A 17,427-nucleotide genomic window follows, 5' to 3' on the forward strand; every position below is an offset into this window, starting at 1 on the left:
CAGCCTTGCAGAAGGAGGTTGGTGCGGAGGACGGGGCGCCACGCCCTGCCACGCCACACTGCGCCACACACCGCGCACCCGTGCGCAGGGTTTGGGCCGCAAGCCGTGCCACAGTCCTCCCCCGGCCCCCGCCGCAGGGCCTTGCTGCACCCCGCGAGGGTCCAAGCCTTTGTTCCCGCACGCTACCCCAAGCTGGCTTGGCGTGTTGCTGACGTTTGAAGCACGGGCATCTTCCTGTTGTCCACCTAGCCCACGTGAGTTGCGGACTTCAATTAGGGCTGAAAGATTTGAAGCAGCATCAAGTCTTCAATACAGTAGAACGCCTCCTCGCAGGCACATTCGGCCTCCTGGTCAAACGCGCCTGGTTAAACGCGCCTACTTGCGCCTACTAATTCGTCAAGGTGATAAGACATCAAATCTTATAATTAAAGCAGATGTAAAACACAGCATGGCGTGCTTTGGTACACCATGAAGTTTGGCGGCGAACTCCTTCCCTGGGCGACGGCTTGCACGCAACCATTAATTTAGGGAGCCTGTTTGCATAACTCTATTACATATACAAACTTTTAGGACTCTCAACGCTGCCAGGGCCACCAAAGTCGCGCCCAAACCCATTTGCCCTGGAGCGGACCGGGAGACCCTGGAGCAACTCGGAACCGGCTAACCAACTTCAACTGTGGGCTCGGCTCGGCCTCTGGTCGCTGAGGGCGCTGTTCGCGCGGGCGGAAAGCGCGAGGCGGCCTTCGCAATCAGCGCACAAGCGCGGAGCCTGGCGCTTTGGGGACCGCGCGCCTGGGTCGGTTGGCGCGCGCGGGCCGCTAAGTGTGTAGCATTTTAACACCTTCAAAGTTTTCGCGCGGGCCTGTGGGCACTGAGTCAGCCGAGTGGTGCCCCCTCGCCGGGGGCGCAGGCTGCACGAACGCTCCTCGACGCCCACCGCCGGGGGGCCCTAGGAGACACCCCAGGTCGCGCCTACAGCCGCGCGCTGTGTGTGTGTCTCTTAACTAATTTTCAGCGATAGCAGCAGCATTCGGGGCTGCCGGAGCGGACGCTAACCTCAGCACACCCGCAAAAAGCGGGGCAGCTGTGGGCCCCACAGCGTAACCACACATTAGTGCCACTCCGTCCAAGCCAGGCAGCACCTCAGCCGATAACAAGGTCATCAACAGGGAGGTATAAATGGACGTGGTGAGCCTGGTACCCGACCTGCAGCGCGCGCAGCACGACCACGCCGCAGCGGCCGCAGCCGCCGCAGCTGCGCAGCAGGCGGCCTTGTGGCAGCAGGCCGGCTTCTCGTCCGACGCCAACGCAATGCTGGCAGCCGCCGCAGCCGCAGCCGCAGCAGCCGCGATGGAGCAACAGCAGCAGCACCACCACCACCATCACCACCATCACGCCATGCACCCTCACCCACACCAGCACCAGCACCCTCACCACCAGCCGCCGAACCACCACCACCAGCACCACCACCACCACCAGCCCATGGGCCTGGGCCCAGGCGCCATGGCTCCCGGCGTGCCGCCCTCGCCGCCGCAGCCGCCCGGCGCCGCCACCGCCGCCGCCGCCGCCGCCGGCCTGGGCTCCGCGGGTCTGCTGGGGCAGGCGGTGATGGAGGCGGCGCTGGGCCACGCCCACGCCATGGAGCACGCCCAGGCCGCCATCCAGCAGGCGCAGGCGGCCATTGAGGCGCAGCAGGCGGCGCTGGGGAGCATGGGCAGCCTGGGCGGACACATGGCCGGTCACGGGCACGGTCACGGGCATGGGCATGGGGAAGGGCACGGGCATGGGCATGGTCACATGGGGGACGGCATGCACCACCCGCACATGATGGTGGATGACGGCACGGGGATGGGCGGCGTGGCGGAGGAGGTGGCGGCGGCGCAGGGGCAGGTTGGGCAGCTGCAGCAGCAGCTGCAGCTGGAAGAGCTGGCGGCGGCGCAGGCGCACCTGCAGCAGCTGATGCCGCTGGAGCTCACGGGCACGGATCTGGCTGGGTTCATGCAGCACGCCATGCAGCAGGCGGTGGAGCAGCAGCAGGCGGCGGCCGCAGCAGCTGCGGCGGCGGCGGCGGCGGCGCAGCAGCAGGCGGCGGCGGGCGGGCTGCCGGATGAGCAGCTGGCGGCGGCTGCGGCGGCAGCGGCGCAGCAGAATGCGGCGCACGCAGCACTGCTGGAGCAGGCGATGGCGCTGGCAGCGCTGGCGCCGCTGGCGGCGGCGGGGGGTATGCCCATGGACCACAGCGGCCAGTCGTCGTACGTGCAGATGTCAGACGCCGCCGCTGCGGCCGCCGCGGCGGCGGCGGCGGCGGCCGTGGCGGCGGCCGGCGGCGGCAACCCGCCGGGCGCGCAGGGCATGCCGGGCCAGGGCGCGCAGCCGCCCATGTCTCACATGGGCCCAAGCCACATGGACTTAAATTCAGCGGCGGCAGCCGCCGCCGCGGCGGCAGCGGGCATGCAGCACGGCAGCATGGCGCCGCCGCAGCCCACCGGCGGGGTACAGGCGCTGGGCCTGGGGCCGAACGGAAAGCCGCAGCGGGAGCGCAAGCGCCAGAAGCAGCAGGATTTCGAATACGGGGACCTAAAGGCCTTTGGCGACGGCACCAACAGCGGCGGCGCCGGCGGGCGCAGTGGCGGCGCCGGCGGCGACAGGCGGGTGCGCAAGCGCGCTGAAAAGAAGCGCAAGCGCGCGGAGCGGGAGCTGCAGGAGTGTGCTGGTGTTGAGGAGGAGGAAGAGGACGATGACGACGGCTTCCTCAGCCTCGGCGGCATGCATGGCGGCAGTGACGATGGCGGCAGCGGCGGCGCCGCGGATGCCGGCAGCCTGGCGGCCGCCGCCGCCGCCAAGCTGGCCCGCGCGCAGGCGCAGCAGGCGGCGGCGCTGGCGGCGGCGGCGGCATCAGGGTCCTTGGCGGGCGGCGGCGGCGGGGGGCCGGCGACGGGCCACATGGCGCCGCAGCGGCCGCTGCAGCAGCACCAGCCGGGCGACGGCCACATCAGCGGTATGGGGGCCAGCTGCATGGACGGCGGCGGCGGGGCTGGGGGCGGCGGTAACGGCGGCAGCGCGTCTTCGGACTCGCAAGCGGCCGCGGCCGCGGCAGCCGCCGCAGCGGCTGCGGCTGCGGCGGAGGCGTTGGGCACGGGCGTTCTTACCGACACCGAGGGCTTTCGCAACTCCGCTCAGTCACTGATGGCGGCATTGCTGGCGGCGGCGGTGCCTGGCGGCGCCGCCGCCAGCGCCTTCCACGGCCTGGCGGCGTACGTTGGCGGCGACATGGCGCCCGGCGGCGGCGGCGGCGGCGCTCTGGACCCGCAGTCGCTGGCGGCGGCGGCGGCGGCCGCCGCTGCCGCTCCATCTATCTCGGGTCTGTCAATGAGCAGCCTGTTTGGCGGGAACGGCAACTCGCTTATGGACGCGGCAGCGGGCGCGTTCGGCGGCATGGGTGTGGCCGGCGGCGACGCGGCGGGCGCGGGGGCAGGCATGGACGGCCAGGTGGGCCTGGCGGCGGCGGATGGGTCCGGGGCCTCCCTGACGCACCAACAGCATGCGGAGGCGGCCGCCGCCGCAGTGGCGGCGGCCGCGGCGGCGGCGGCGCAGGCGGTACAGCAGCAGGCGGTGGCGGCGGCCGCGGCGGCGGCGGGGCAGCAGGGTGGGTCGGCCGCGGCGCAGCCGGCAGGGATGCCGCAGCAGCAGCAGCAACAGCAGCAGCAGCAGCAGCCGGCACACGCACAGGCACAAGCTGCGGGTGCGGGTGCGGGCGAGGCGGCGTCGAAGCCTCAGCGGGGCGGCCCCAAACGGTGAGTGTGGGGTGTGTGAGTGATGGCGCTGCCGTTAAGCCTTGGGCGCATTGCGGGCGAGTTCACGAGCCACCTCCTTGGCCGGGCCCCATTCATCACGATGACTGCTTCCCCGGTTTCTTCATCGACCCGTGTCCCGTGTCCCCCCCCCCTCCACCTGCCGCGCCTCCACTGTCATTGCGCCCCTGCACCACGCGCCTTACTATTTGTCTGCCTGCCTGCCTCCCTGCATGTCGGTCTGCCTGCCTCCCCACCCAAACCCGTTGCTGCGCAGCATGACCCAGCTGTCCTGGAACGAGGACCTGCAGCGCACCGACGTCAAGTCCGGCCCCTTCTCGGCGGCGGAGAGCGAGGCGGCCAAGAACGCGGCGCGGAACTACGCGCAGGTGAGGACGAGCGAGGAGGAGGAAGGAGAGGAGGGAGGAGGGAGGGGAGGGGAGGGACGAGGAAGGAGAGGGGGGAGAGGGGGGAGAGGAGGGAGGAGGCAGGAGGCAGGAGGCAGGAGGGAAGAGGGAGGAGGGAGAGGAGGGAGGAGGGACACAGGGCCGGGAGTGAAGGAGAAGCAGGAGGGTTTGGGATGGGCTGGTGAGCAGTGGCGGGCTGACGGCGCCTGATCCTGCTCCGAGGTGTGTGCCCGTGAGGGAGGGCGGCACCGTCCTGACACCGCAAGCACACGCCCTTGCATCGCCTTGCTACGGTCAGCATGGCCGGACCACCCCGCCACACGCCACACGCCCCCACACGCCCCACACCTACACACGCCCCCACACGCCCCCACACACGCCCCCGCACCTACACACATGCCCCGACACACGCCCCCACACCCGCACAGTCCCACGGCAAGAGCTGCACGGACTGGAGCTGGATGTTCGCGCTGCAGCGGGAGGGCATGCACGGCATGATCACCATGATCTCCGACGCCGTGCCGCACCGCACCCGCAAGAGCCTGTGGGCGCACCTCACCCGGGTGCTGCACTCGGGCAACTACAAGGTGGGTGGGTGGGTGCGTGGGTGGGTGGGTGGGTGGGTGCGTGTGTGTGTGTGTGTGTGTGTGTGTGTGTGTGTGTGTGTGCGAGCGGCAGGGTGAGTTGGGAGAGGGTGGGGTGGAAGTAGGGGGAGGGCCAAGGGGACGGGAGAAGGTTGGGAATGGGCTGCAGCACGGGCGTCACGTGTGCGTGGTGGACAGGCGGCACTACGGACCCGCGGCATCTCGCTGCGGGGCTTCGCGCTGGCCCCGCCGTGTACCCGCCTGCTCCTCCCGACCCCATCTCTCCGCCCCTACGCCTGCTGTCTACCCTGCCACACGTTTTGGTACCAGCTTTGCAACCCCTCCGCCTCTCCACCTGCTACCCGCTACGCCTGAGGCTTCACCCTCTCTTCCCCAACTACGCAAACCCCACCTGCTCAGATCCCCGCGGCTCCACCTCCCCCGCCTGCTGTTTAATCCGCTGCACCTCTTTGTACCAATCTTTGCAAGCCCGCGCCTCCTCCTAACCTCCCACCTCCACTTACCCCTCCACCCGCCTCCACTTACCCCTCCACCCGCCTCCACCCACCCCTCCACCCCCAGGGCCACTTCACGGACGAGGAGGACCGGCGGCTGCTGGAGCTGGTGGAGGCGCACGGCCGCAAGTGGAAGCTGATCGGTGAGGGGGAGGGAGGGAGGGAGGGAGGGAGGGAGGGAGGGAGGGAGGGAGGGAGGGAGGGAGGGAGGGAGGGAGGGAGGGGGTTGGAGGTGGGTGGGTGGGTGGGCGGGCGGGCCGCCAGGGCAGGGCAGGCGGGGTACAGCGGTTGGGGTGAATGGGGCGAGTCGGGCGAGGGAGGTACCGGGGGCTCCAATGCGTGTTCGGGGCTGGTCGTAGTGCCGGGGCGACGCACACGCCTGAGGACGCTGTGCACTCACGCTTATAGCCAGCCTCTGCTCCCTCAATCAAACAATGGCGCACACGCACACGCACACGCGCGCAGGCACGGAGCTGGGCCGGCTGCCGGAGCAGTGCCGCGACCGCTGGCGCCACATCGGCATCAGCCAGCAGCGCACCACAGGTGTGTGTGTACGTGTGTGGCTGTGCGTGTGTGGCTGTGTGTGTGTGCTTCTATGTGTGTGTGTGTGTGTGCACGGCAGCAGCGGCAGGAGTGTGTCGTCGTACCTCGAAGGGGTGAGGGGTGGGCAGGGGATGCGTGTGTGTGTGTGTGCGTGTGTGTGTCTGCGTGTGTGTCTGCGTGTGTGTCGCCCGCTCCTGGGGGACTGGTTTGGGGGGTGCCTTGGCGCGTGCGCGCGTGTGCAGGTCGCAACGTGTGATGAAAGCTGTGTGGCGGTCTCTCGTGCACACGCTACGACAACCACCAACACGGTAGTTACGGCACCCCGTCCTTCTCCCTTCCCCCCTCGCTCCCCCCTCTCCTCACCCTCCCAACCTTCCTCTCCGCCTCCCTCCCTTTCCCCTCGCTCTCCTTCCCCTGGCCCCTTCCTGGCTACGCCGGCACCTCTCAATTGATCATGAGTGTAATCCCCTTCGTCTCCATCATACATGTAATCCTGCTCCACTCCTTCCCCTCCATCCCTTCCGCTCCACCCCTTCCTCTCCCTCCCCTCCACCCCTCCCTCCCCCTCCCTCCCCTCCCCCCCAGGCCCCTGGTCGTCCGAGGAGCAGGCCAAGCTGCAGGCCCTGGTGCGCGAGCACCTGCAGGCCAAGCAGCGAGCTGGCGGCCTGGTGGACGACTCCCTGGCAATGGCGGCGGCGCTGTCGGGAGCGGGCGCAGGCGCAGACGCAGGCAGCGCCGCGGCGGCGGCGGCGGCCGCCGCCGCCGCCGTGGCGGCCTTCGGCATGGGCGCCGTGGGCGGCGGCGGCAACGATGCGGAACGGAGGGGCGGCAAGGGCGGCGGCGGCGGAGGAGGAGGAGGAGGAGGAGGCGGGCGGCGGATTGTGCTGGATGGCATTAACTGGGAGGCGATTGCATCCAAGATGGGGTCGCGCAACCCGCAGCAGTGCAAGGAGAAGTGGTGAGTGGCGGGGAGGGGGCAGTGGGCAGTGGGCACCGGGGCCTGCGTCAGCGGTGTGTTTGTGAAAAGCGGGCGGGCGGGAGCGTCACTTGGGTGGCTGGCCCTCGCCTGCTGCCCTCCAGTTGATGCACGTGCCTAGGGCACTGTGTCGCTGTCAACTTGCCAAATATGTTGCCTGCCGCACACACACACACACACACACACACACACACACACACACACACACACACACACACAGCCACACACACACGTCGCGCTGCTGCATCGCATACACTGTCTTTGCGCTTTGCTTTCCTTGTGCTCTTCACCACACAAGGACACACACACACACACGCGCGCGCACACACACACACACAAGAACACGCACACACACACACACACACACACACACGCGCGCGCACCCCCTGCCCGCCACCCCTCACCCCCTCCAGGTACGACGCGCTGTGCCCCAGCATGGTCAGCCGCGGCGAGTGGGGCCCGGGCGACGACCGCCGCATGCTGCGCAGCCTGCTGGCCAGCGGCGTGTCGCGCGAGTGGGAGGTCAACTGGGAGGCGCTGGTGGAGGGGCGCAACGCGGCGGCGGTGGGTGGGGGGGCAGTGTGTGTATGGGGGGGTGCACGAGTGGCGGGTTGGGGGGGCGTGGGGGAGAAGGGAGGGAGGGTGTGGTTGTTTGCACCAGTCCCGAAAAGAAACCCGAGACATCAGAAAGGGGAGGGGCGGGATGGGTGAACGTGTTGTAAGGGATCGAGGCAGGGCGGGGGCAAGCAAAGAAAGGCAGGAGCTCGGGGCCGCATGCATGGGAGCTCAAGGGCCGCATGCATGGGAGCCCAAGGGTTGCGCTCTGCACTGCGCACAGCCGCCGCCCTCATGCCCCTGCCTCTCACCCAATCCAAGTGCGGCATCGCAGCCCCCAGGTGTCTATGCCCGCGCGCCTGTAACTTCCTCCTTCACCTACCTATCCATCCGTATATTCTTATTCCCTTTCATTTTTACTTCGCTCGCTCCCGCGCAGTGCAAGCGGCGCTGGCGGCTGATGCTCAAGACCGTAGCCGACCACCGAAACATGGAGTTCACAGACATACTGCAGCTGCTCATAGACAAGTACGCGCCCAAGCTAAGACACGCCAACAACGCAGCCGCCGCAGCCGCAGGCGCGCTGGGCCTGCCGGCGGCGGCCATGGCGGCGGCGGCGCAGAACGCGGCGGCGGTGGTGGCGGCGGCGGTGCAGCAGGCGCAGGCCCAGGCGCAGGCGGCGGCGGCGGTGGGGCAGGCGCCCACGCCGGAGCAGCTGCTGGCGCAGCAGCAGGCGCAGGAGCAGCTGCAGCACATGCTCACGTTTCAGGGAGCCATGGGGCTGATGGGAGCCGCCGCCGCAGCGGCGGCGGCCGGCGGCGGCGACCCGGCGGCGGCGGCGGCCGCCATGGCTGGCGGCGTGGACGGTCTCGGCATGCTGCCGCCTGCGCACGGCGGGCACCCACAGCTTGCGGGGCTGGACCCACAGCAGCAGCAGCAGGCGGCCGCGGCAGCCGCCGCGGCGGCGGCGGCAGCGGCGCTGGCTGGTCAGGCGGCGGGCGGCGGTGGCGCGGGGGTGATGGGGATGCCAGGGATGGACCACCAACATCACCAACACCAACATCACCAGCATCACCAACACCACCACAATCAGGATGTCATGGCGGCGGCGGCGGCGGCAGCTGCGGCGGCGGCGGCTGGCGGCGGCGCGTACGGCGACATTGAGTGATGACGCTTCTTTACACCTGCCATTTTGCTAGGCAGGCAGCGCGTGCTCGGGCGGTGTGCGTCATCGTGGGTTCACTTTCAGACAATAGCTCATAGGCAGAGGAGTCCATGTAGATAGAAGTGTTGTTTTGGGTGTATGGGAATTGGTAGCTTCACGAAAGAGCTATGCAGCCCAGGGGGCCGGCACTCAGATAGTTGCACGGCTGCCCGAGCAAGTGGTGACAGCCTACTACAACGCCTCAGTACACAGGAGAATACGAAGAGAAGCCCAGTAGCCACGGGATGGCAGGCAGTGGGGAACTGGGGATCACGCGCGGGCATGTGTCGATTGTGATAGGTGTGGTGATGGCGGCGGCGGTGAGGCGTGCCCGCGTGCCGCCGATGAGGCCAGTTGCGATGCGGAATGTGGGAGCAGGTTGTGGACAGGGGCGGCACCATGGCTGCATGTGGAGTTTGGACCCAGGGGGCATGCATGCGGGACCCGCATAGGCATAGGCACACAGGACATGAGATATGTCGTTTGTCACGTGCGCGGTCATATCACAGCCTGGAAGGTGCACGCGAACCGGGTCGTGTGCGACCAGGTGCAGGCGTGCGCCTGAGCAGGATACGGTATAACACGATGTTTGTGGACGGCCTCAGAGAAACACTGAAGGCCCCCATGTGCGCCTATGCTTTCGATCCAGATCTACTGCGTACGACATCGCAGTCCACTCAGCGTGAGTCCATTATTTTTCCAGCTATCCGTGTCGTGTCGGCCAGGTGTCACCAGCGCTGCATCCGATCCTTGGCTTCCAACCCAGACAAGGCTGGCACCCACCCCGTCCGCACCCTGCCGCCCACATGCGCCTTGATACCCGTGTAACAGTGCCCAGTGCAGCACCATGACCACGTGCTCCATGCAGCAACAGAGGCTCATCCTGCCCGTACGAATGCCCGTGTTATTGCCAGGCACGTCGTCATGACCCTCACACGTAGCACTGCAAATACCTAGGCAAAGTAACTCCGCCGTTCGACCAGCCGCGCACTCCTGCCCTGCCGCTGCAAATTGTTTGCCATTTGCTTGGTTCTGGCCTTCTGGGAATCAGCTGCACCCTACGGGACTTCACCAACCTGCCTTCCCGCCACTGTCCCATATCGCACACCTAAGCATAGTACTCTGGCGGCCGCAGCAGCGTGACGCTGCCGGAGAGCCGCGTGCCGCCCTGCAGGTAGCCCGCCCAGCGCGCCGCCACCACACCACTGCTGCCACTGCCACTGCTGCTGCCATTGGCGGCGGTTCCGCCCGGCTGGTCGGTAGCTGCTGGTGCCACACGCAGCTCAAGGGCTTTGGCCCAGCCCCAGCTGTACCCCGCCTTAACAACCTCACTACTACTGTCATAAGAATTCGACCACGCCTGCTGTCCACCAGCTCCGCACACGGTCAGCCGCAGCCGGGGGACAGTCACCACGGCCCCGTTCAGGAGCTTGTCTCCTGCCGCCGCCGCAGAAGCAGACGCGCCTAGGGCAGCGGGCATCCGTGCCTTCACAAAAACGCCTGCTGCCACGCCGCCAGACGTCAAAAGCACGTAGGGGCTCCAATCCCAGCCCTGCGCCCCAAAGCGGTTTGCATGCCGGGTATCTGCCAGGCTGGGATATAAATGATGTACCTTTACAGCTGGCTTCAGGCCCTCAAAGGCCTTCGTCAGCTCTGCCAGGCTGGCGCTGAAGCCGATCGTGCGGCCCTCAGCAGGCAAGCACTGCCGCCGACGCTGCGTGCTGAGCCACTTTGCCGGCCAGTGCCCTATCGCTACACTCATGCTCAAGAGGCCCTCGCCTGTTATGGCGCGTCGCTCCTTTTCGGTCGCCAAGCTGTAGGTCAGGAGGCAGGTGGCGTCGTCCCGGGTCAGCGGGAGCCAGCCCGCGGTGCTGTCGGGGCCGGCCTCGTGCCGTGCGGCCAGAGCGGGCAGGACCCAGCTGAGATAGGAGCGGCTGCACTGCGACAGCCGCAGCAGCCCGCACAGCTGCTTGCGGGTGGCCGCGTCCGTGCGGCTGTGGTTGGCAGCCATCCATCTGTACTCAATGAGCAAGGGCGTACGCGCGTGAGGATCTCAGTGAGGAAGAAGCTCGGTATGGGCGACACATCAACGACAATGGCGCATCAAGCCTAGGCTACGTTGTTCTGCCTGTCCTTGCCCTGCAACAGTATCCCATCCCTCCGGTCTGACGCCCGATATCCGTCCCGTTCTCCACCATGCACGGCGTCACTCACTCCGCCAGCACCAGCACCACGCTGCTCTCGCTGTCGGTGCCGAAATCATCCGACTCTAGCAGAGCCTCCAGGCCCTCAGCCGGCAGAACCCGCATCTGCTCGTACAGCTGCTTCTTGTTCAGCACCGCAAGCGCGTCACCAAAGTGCGCCACCAGCCGCCGCTTGGCCTCCGTCAGCAGCGCCGCAAAGGCTGTGTCCTCCGAGGGATCAGGCCACACGTCCCTGCAGCTGTACAGCAGCTCGAGCACCGCTGTGGGCGGCGGCACCTCTGCGGCCGCGCCATCACCAGCACCGCCGCCTGCTGCTGCTGCTGCGCCCGCCTCGGCCCCGCCGCCTGCCTCCAGCTTCTCCCGCACCGCCGCCAGACACGCCTCCATGCAGCCCTCCATCTGCAGGTAGGCCGCCTGCCGCCGCACCTGCAGCACCTCGCGGATGCTGGCGCCCGCCTCCACGCGGCCCGTGTAGGCGAAGTGGATGGCGGCACGCGCCGCCGGCAGCTCCTCCTCCCCGCCCACCGTCAGGTGCACCTCCGGAAGCTGCCGCACCGAGGTAGCGGTGGCAGTAGCAATAGATGATGTGGTCGCGGCCGCTGCTGCAGCAGTAGCTGGTGCACCCATGCGTGTCATTTCCTTGAGTTGATCCGGTCCGGCAGTGTCTGGGCCCGACAACGCGGCCAGCCAATCCAGCTGCAAGAGGCAATGCCAGGCCGTGATCCGCCCGCCCACCACGCCCCGATCCACCCCACCTGCCCACCGGCCCGGAACGAGCCCGGAACGAAGCGACACGGCAGCCACAGTAAGACTGCCGCTCTCCCTGCCGTTGACCGCCCGCCCCACCCAGTGTGCCCGCCCCATTGTAGCACATGGCAGACAACAGGCGAAGTAAGAACGGTGCCCTTTCCCTGCCTCACCCACGTCGCCGCCATACGCAAGGCTGGCCCCGCCGCCCAGACGCACCTGAGCCGCAAACTTGTCCGACGCGAGCCGCAGCACAATCGAGTGCGCCGGCAGTGGCTCGCCGCACCGCCGCTGATCCGCGCCAAATGCTGCGCCAGCAGCCGCCGAGCTGGAGCCCTCATACGGGCGCGTTTCCAGGCTCGTCGGAGGGCGCTCCAGCATAAAAACGAGCTGACAGTCCGCGTGTTCCGACTGGCCAAACAGCCCCGCGATGCCCTGGGCGTCGCGCGCGTGGGAAGGCGCGAGTCCCGGCTGCTGCTGTTGTAGCTGCGACATTCTATGGCGTCATGCTGGTAGCAGTCATGCTTATTGTTGCAGCCCAAGAAGCGAAAGCGCCCAGCAGAGACAGACGCGCGTGATGACCCTTGGGCCGAGTTCGAGGGAATGGAGCTCATCATGCATGGACCCCTGCATGGACAGCAGCCTTCATAATGCTTCTTTGATAGGTCGAGGAGGGAGGGCATTGGGCGACAGGAAGCCTGCAGGTTGACAAAGGGTAATGGGCAGCAGGGGTAAGGGAGAGCCGCGGGTGGACAGAGACGGGCACGCGTGCCGTGAAGCGCAGCAGCCCCCTGCCGCCCTCCCCCCTGCACCGACCCAGCACGCCGTCTCTCCCGGACACGCCTTGGCTGACCGCTTCCCGCATCCTATCTATGTTCAAGCGATCGATTGATTGACATGCCCCATGAGTCTTTGCCAAATGCCCAAACCTCGCTTGCCAAAACTGATGTATGACCGTCGACGCCATGCTGTATTCCGGGGCCATCCATACATTAAACCTATTTTATAATATTATCAGCATAGTTTGGGGCAGATAAACCAAACAATCCTGAACTTGCAGCCATACTTGCACCGGTGCAGCATTCTGCCACTGCCAGGGCTCGCCGATAGTAAAGCTTAACAACACCATCTTATTGATACCTCTAGTAGCAGCACACACAATGCATAGATAACGTAGGGTCGACATCAGCCGCTACAAGAGGATGCTTGGCGTGGCTGCTCGCTGGCCCTGCGCATGTGCCTCCGCATGTGCCTCTCGCCTCGCCATGTCGCTTGCTAGGCAGCACCTGCGTCTTTACGGGTGGCAGGCAGTGGTGGCAGACCGGGGTTATGACGGGGCGCAGCACGGCACTGCGGCGGGAGCCTGGGGACAACGTGTCACGGCCGCTCCAGCCCACGTGCGTGGCGTGGCGTGTGGCGCGGCGCCCTTCCCGCCGGCGGCCGCAGCACCGGGCGCACACCCGCCCCCAGCTGCACGTCTGGGTGCCTCACTGCCAGTGGTGTACCACCCAGACTACAGCGCGCCAGTAATGCCGCCAGGCCACCGCTTCCCGATGGCAAGTACGGTGATCCGGTAGTTGGGGAGGGCCGGTGCACCGTGCAAGCCCGACGCACCAGGACCAGGGGCCACAAGCGGCGTAGGGCATGCTGATTGCCTTGCAGCCTTGCACTAGAGAGCTCGAGCTGGCAAAGTGGCCGGAACGAGACACTTACAAGCACGTGGTGCTCTGGCCATGGAGCCGTTTAGGCTGCCGCCATTTGTGTTTGCTACCCTGCTACTGCCAGTCATGCTACTCACTGCTACTGCCCAGTCATGCTACCCTGCTACTGCCGTGCCACTGGCGCACAGGCGGTGTTCCGGCGGATCTATGAGCTGGTGCTGGAGGAGGTGAGAGGTGGCTTGTGCCAGACCTGGCGAGCGTGCCCGGCGAGTGCACAAGGACAAACGCAAGAACCCGCCCAAGTGCCGATGTCATTTGTGGACACCTGCCAAACCCGGCGTTGTGTGTGTAGCGTGCGTGTCTTCGCACTCTTGTTGTGTGCGTGTGTACGCGCGTGTGGTTGGAAACACGAGAAATGCAAAACGTGCATATGTATGACAATGTGTTGTGTGTGTGTGTGTGTGTGTGTGTGTGTGTGTGTGCGTGTGTGTGTGTGCGTGTGTGCGTGCGTGCGTATGTGTGTGTGTGTGTGTGTGTGTGTGTGTGTGTGTGTGTGTGTGTGTGTGTGTGTGTGTGTGTGTGTGTGTGTGTGTGTGCGTATGGCTGGTGCTGCAGTGCGATATGCAGTGCCGTATGAAATGTATGCGGTTAGCGCACAGAAAGCTTGGGTATCGGTGGGGCCCCGACCGCAACACGTCCTTGCAGAGGGGGGGGGGGGGACGCGGGGGGGGGAGGGTTGCAAGGATTGGTACAGAGAAGTGTAGCGAAGTAGGCAGCAGGCGTGGGGGGGGGTTGTAAATACCAGCCCAAACTAAACCAAAACCAACGAAAACGAGGGGAGTGCAGGCAGAGGCGTTAGTTGCAAGCGATAATACTTATGGGACGTGGGCCGAGGCGTCGTGGAGAAGCATTGGGGGACTGGGCAGACTGGGGGCAGCTGCCCTGGGGCATGGCTTGCAACCCGCTGCCTCAAACCACACACGCGCGCACGGAAGACAGGCGCGCATATCATAATCCTGCCTACTAAATGCTGTAATTTCGCCCTTATTTCTGCTGTAACGCGCACGTGCCGTACACACACGCTCTCCCACAGGGCATTGCGGCGCCGCACCAGATCCACGTGCCGCCGCGCCTGCCGCCCGACGAGGAGCTACTGCTGGTGAGCCGCGGCGGAAGCGTGTGGGCGGCGGCATTTGTGTGGGGGGGGGGGCGAGCGGGGGTGCGGGGATGCCGCGGCTGCAGCCCGGGCCTCTCGAAACAACCCAGTTCCGGAAGGCTCCTGGTTCTGAGCGCCGAGCTGTTTCGGGTCACCTGGGCACGACCCCCACTCCCAACCATCCCCAACCACCCATCACCTCCCAACCTCCTCCCAACCTCCTCCCAACCGCCTCCCAACCTCCTCCCAACCGCCTCCCAACCTCCTCCCAACCTCCTCCCCGCCGCCAGGTGCACGACCCCGACTACCTGGCGCTGTTCAGCTCGGGGCGGCTGGACGAGGAGCGCGTGCGGCGCATCGGGTTCGGCCCCGCGGTCACACGCAGTGAAGTGCTGGTGCGTGGTATGTGCAGCAGGGGGGGGCAGGGGGGTGTGTAAATACCAGCTAAACCAAAACCAGGGGGGAGTGAGGCGCGACAGGTGGCAGGCGGGGCCAGGGGGGCTGTAGCGGGGCGGCTGTAGATACCAGCCCAAACTATACCGAGCCCAGGGGACCCAGTCTCGGGGGCACAGGGCCGCAGCAGCAGCAGTCACGGCCTGGGTCCTGGACATGGCCTGGGCCCTCGATGCCTCGGGCTGCTACCGCCTCTCACTTGCACCGTGGCGCCCATCGCCCGCCCGCCACGCCTCTCCCAGTAACCCACCGCCCCCCGCCCCCCGCCCCACCGCCTCCCGCCCCCTTCCCCCTGTAGGTCCGGCGCACCAAGGCCGAGGTGGCTGGCACGCTGCTGACCGCCCGCCTGGCGCTGTCGGGCGGCCTGGCGGTGAACACGGCGGGCGGCACGCACCACGCCTTCCCCAGCCACGGCAGCGGCTACTGCATCCTCAACGACCTGGCGGTGCGCGTGTGTGTACGTGTGACTGTGTATGTGTGTGAACGTGTGTGTACGTGTGATTGTAACGTCGTGTGTGTATTTGTGTGATTGTAACGTCGTGTGTGTATTTGTGTGTGTGTGTAACGTCGTGTGTGTACGTACGTGTGATTGTAACTGTGTATGTGTGTGTTAAAGAGCACAAGGAAAATATAGCGCAAAGACAGTGTATGCGATGTGTGTGTGTGTGTGTGTGTGTGTGTGTGCACGGGTGCGCATGGGTGTATGACACTCTGTGTGTGTGTGAGTGGCGGCGAGGCGAAAGGTTGCTGGACCCAGTACTGCGTGGGGACTCACTCAGTGGGTAGGGGACTGGAGCCACGGTTATGCCTGATGGGGTGCCTGCGCAACGCAGGTGCTGTCCTGCTCGCTGCCAGGGGTAGATGGGACACGAGCGGGATGGAGGGTTGGGAAGGGCGAGGGTTCAGGGGCCTGCTGCAACTGAGGGCCGAGGAGAGAGGCTGCAGCTGCAGTTCGCGTGTTTGTACACAACATGTGACAGTGCCTACCGTGCCTCCCGCATCTGCACCGAGTTTGCATCCGCCCATCCGCTTCTCCAACCCCCCAACCCCACTGCCCCATCGCACCACTACCCCTCCAACCCCACTTGACCCCTCCTCCCACCCCACACAAACCCCCTCCCTCCACCCCACACAAACTCCCTCCTCCCCCCCCTCTGCCCCCACCCCCCACGCCCCTTGACCCCTCCCCCCACTCCACACAACCCCTCCCCACACAAACCCCGCCCCGCCCCTTCAGGTGACTGCGGAGGTGCTGCTGGCGGAGGGCGCTGTGCGGCGGGTGCTGGTGCTGGATCTGGACGTGCACCAGGTGGGCGGGCAGCAGGGGGGAGCAGGGGGCTGGAAATACCAAACCCAAACCAAACCAAACCAAGCTAAACTAGCGGAGCACAGGCATAGGCGTTAGTTGCAGGGGGTAGCAGGGGGAGGAGCAGGTGGGGAGGAGCAGGGGGAGAGGTGACACGGGGCACATACACACATCGGCCAGCGGCTATGGCGGGGCTGGTGCACCTTTACGCGCACCCAACTTGGGCACAGGCGGAACGAGCACTCTCTCGCTCGTGTTCAGCAGCAGCCTGTGTGCGTGTACGATACCCACCACACGACAACTCCCCCATCCACCCGCACTTCATCTTCTCCCGACTACGCCACATCCCTCCCTCCCCCTCGTACACCCACAGGGCGACGGCACGGCCTTCATCTTCCGCGACCGCCCCGACGTCTTCACGCTGTCCGTACACGCCGCCTCCAACTTCCCCGCGCGCAAGCAGCGCTCCACACTCGACATCGCCCTGCCCGACGGCACACCGGATGCCGTCTACCTCGCCCGGGTTGCCGAGATCTTGCCTGCCGTACTGCGGGACTTCAAACCGGATCTGGTTTTGTACGACGCCGGAGTGGATCCGCACGTGGATGATGCGTTGGGGCGGTTGGCGCTAACCGACGCGGGGTTGGCGCGGCGGGAGCGGTTGGTGCTTGACACGTGCCTGGGGTGGGGCGTGCCGGTGGCTGGGTACGTGGGGGGCGGGTATGATGATGACTTGGACTTGCTGGCGCGGCGGCACCTGCACCTGCACCGGGCGGCGGCGGAGCTGTGGCGCGGGTATGGGCTGGGCGGGGGAGGGCTGGGCGGGGCGGCGGGGGAGAGTGGGGAAGGTGGGGTCGGGGAGGGGCACCAGCGAGAGGGGAGAGGAGAGCGTTGAGTCGTGAGCGGTCGTCCTGAGCACCGGTGGGGCTTGCGCGCGCTGTGTTGGGTGGGTGAGGTGGTACGATGACGTGGGCTGTATCTATTGATGTTTCAAGTACAACCGCGACGCAGAATCCGAAACCAGACCGCAGAGTGCGGAGATTGCACACTCTCGAACCGGATGCTTCTTAATCTGTATACCATTCTTTTGCACACCTGGTTCGCTCTCGTGAGGACTGTGGGAAAGAGGCTATAGCCGAGGGAACAGAATGTACAGCCTGTGCGTTTGTCGGGGGCAGACGACATGCACATAGGGGGCGCAGATAGAGAGAAGATGTGGACAGGTAATGAAGAACGCGTGAGAGCGTGTGATCAGCGTCACGGGGCCGCTGACATGGTACCGGCATTCTTAGGCATGCGCTGCAGTACCGCAGTATACCATCTAC

The 17,427-nt window shown here is 66.3% G+C and overlaps 3 protein-coding genes across 3 annotated transcripts; 2 read left to right on the top strand and 1 right to left on the bottom strand.

Moving 5' to 3' along the window:
• Positions 1 to 403: 403 nt before the first annotated feature.
• On the top strand, positions 404 to 9,225 carry CHLRE_14g632176v5 (uncharacterized protein). The gene is made up of 8 exons (XM_043070427.1): positions 404 to 3,794; positions 4,069 to 4,180; positions 4,627 to 4,785; positions 5,365 to 5,440; positions 5,763 to 5,840; positions 6,426 to 6,798; positions 7,230 to 7,380; positions 7,811 to 9,225. Exons 1-8 carry the CDS (start codon positions 1,180 to 1,182, stop codon positions 8,537 to 8,539), a joined length of 4,293 nt encoding a protein of 1,430 aa, XP_042917100.1. The 5' UTR covers positions 404 to 1,179; the 3' UTR covers positions 8,540 to 9,225.
• A 32-nt stretch (positions 9,226 to 9,257) lies between these two features.
• CHLRE_14g632250v5 (uncharacterized protein) lies at positions 9,258 to 12,143 on the bottom strand. Its single transcript, XM_043070428.1, has 3 exons — positions 11,746 to 12,143; positions 10,790 to 11,475; positions 9,258 to 10,590 (listed from the first exon to the last, which is right to left on the bottom strand). The coding sequence occupies exons 1-3, from the start codon at positions 11,905 to 11,907 to the stop codon at positions 9,684 to 9,686; spliced, it is 1,755 nt and encodes a 584-aa protein (XP_042917101.1). The 5' UTR covers positions 11,908 to 12,143; the 3' UTR covers positions 9,258 to 9,683.
• Positions 12,144 to 12,413: 270 nt separating this feature from the next.
• Positions 12,414 to 17,425, top strand: CHLRE_14g632300v5 (uncharacterized protein). The gene is made up of 7 exons (XM_043070429.1): positions 12,414 to 13,082; positions 13,376 to 13,414; positions 14,281 to 14,346; positions 14,634 to 14,738; positions 15,095 to 15,241; positions 16,034 to 16,105; positions 16,476 to 17,425. Exons 1-7 carry the CDS (start codon positions 12,792 to 12,794, stop codon positions 16,995 to 16,997), a joined length of 1,242 nt encoding a protein of 413 aa, XP_042917102.1. The 5' UTR covers positions 12,414 to 12,791; the 3' UTR covers positions 16,998 to 17,425.
• Positions 17,426 to 17,427: the final 2 nt, after the last annotated feature.

Source organism: Chlamydomonas reinhardtii, chromosome 14, assembly GCF_000002595.2.
Source record: "Chlamydomonas reinhardtii strain CC-503 cw92 mt+ chromosome 14, whole genome shotgun sequence".
Classification (NCBI taxonomy): Eukaryota; Viridiplantae; Chlorophyta; class Chlorophyceae; order Chlamydomonadales; family Chlamydomonadaceae; genus Chlamydomonas; species Chlamydomonas reinhardtii.

Excerpts from the sequence above, each read along its gene's own strand:
- CHLRE_14g632300v5 (XM_043070429.1), top strand. The coding sequence starts at position 12,792 with ATGTCGCTTGCTAGGCAGCACCTGCGTCTTTACGGGTGGCAGGCAGTG. Across the intron at positions 14,347-14,633 it reads CCGACGAGGAGCTACTGCTG|GTGCACGACCCCGACTACCT; the intron begins GTGAGCCGCGGC and ends CCCCGCCGCCAG. Across the intron at positions 16,106-16,475 it reads TGGATCTGGACGTGCACCAG|GGCGACGGCACGGCCTTCAT; the intron begins GTGGGCGGGCAG and ends GTACACCCACAG.
- CHLRE_14g632176v5 (XM_043070427.1), top strand. The coding sequence starts at position 1,180 with ATGGACGTGGTGAGCCTGGTACCCGACCTGCAGCGCGCGCAGCACGAC. Across the intron at positions 4,181-4,626 it reads CGGCGCGGAACTACGCGCAG|TCCCACGGCAAGAGCTGCAC; the intron begins GTGAGGACGAGC and ends ACACCCGCACAG. Across the intron at positions 5,441-5,762 it reads CCGCAAGTGGAAGCTGATCG|GCACGGAGCTGGGCCGGCTG; the intron begins GTGAGGGGGAGG and ends ACACGCGCGCAG.
- CHLRE_14g632250v5 (XM_043070428.1), bottom strand. The coding sequence starts at position 11,907 with ATGCTGGAGCGCCCTCCGACGAGCCTGGAAACGCGCCCGTATGAGGGC. Across the intron at positions 11,476-11,745 it reads CGGACAAGTTTGCGGCTCAG|CTGGATTGGCTGGCCGCGTT; the intron begins GTGCGTCTGGGC and ends TGCCTCTTGCAG. Across the intron at positions 10,591-10,789 it reads GTGGTGCTGGTGCTGGCGGA|ATGGATGGCTGCCAACCACA; the intron begins GTGAGTGACGCC and ends CATTGAGTACAG.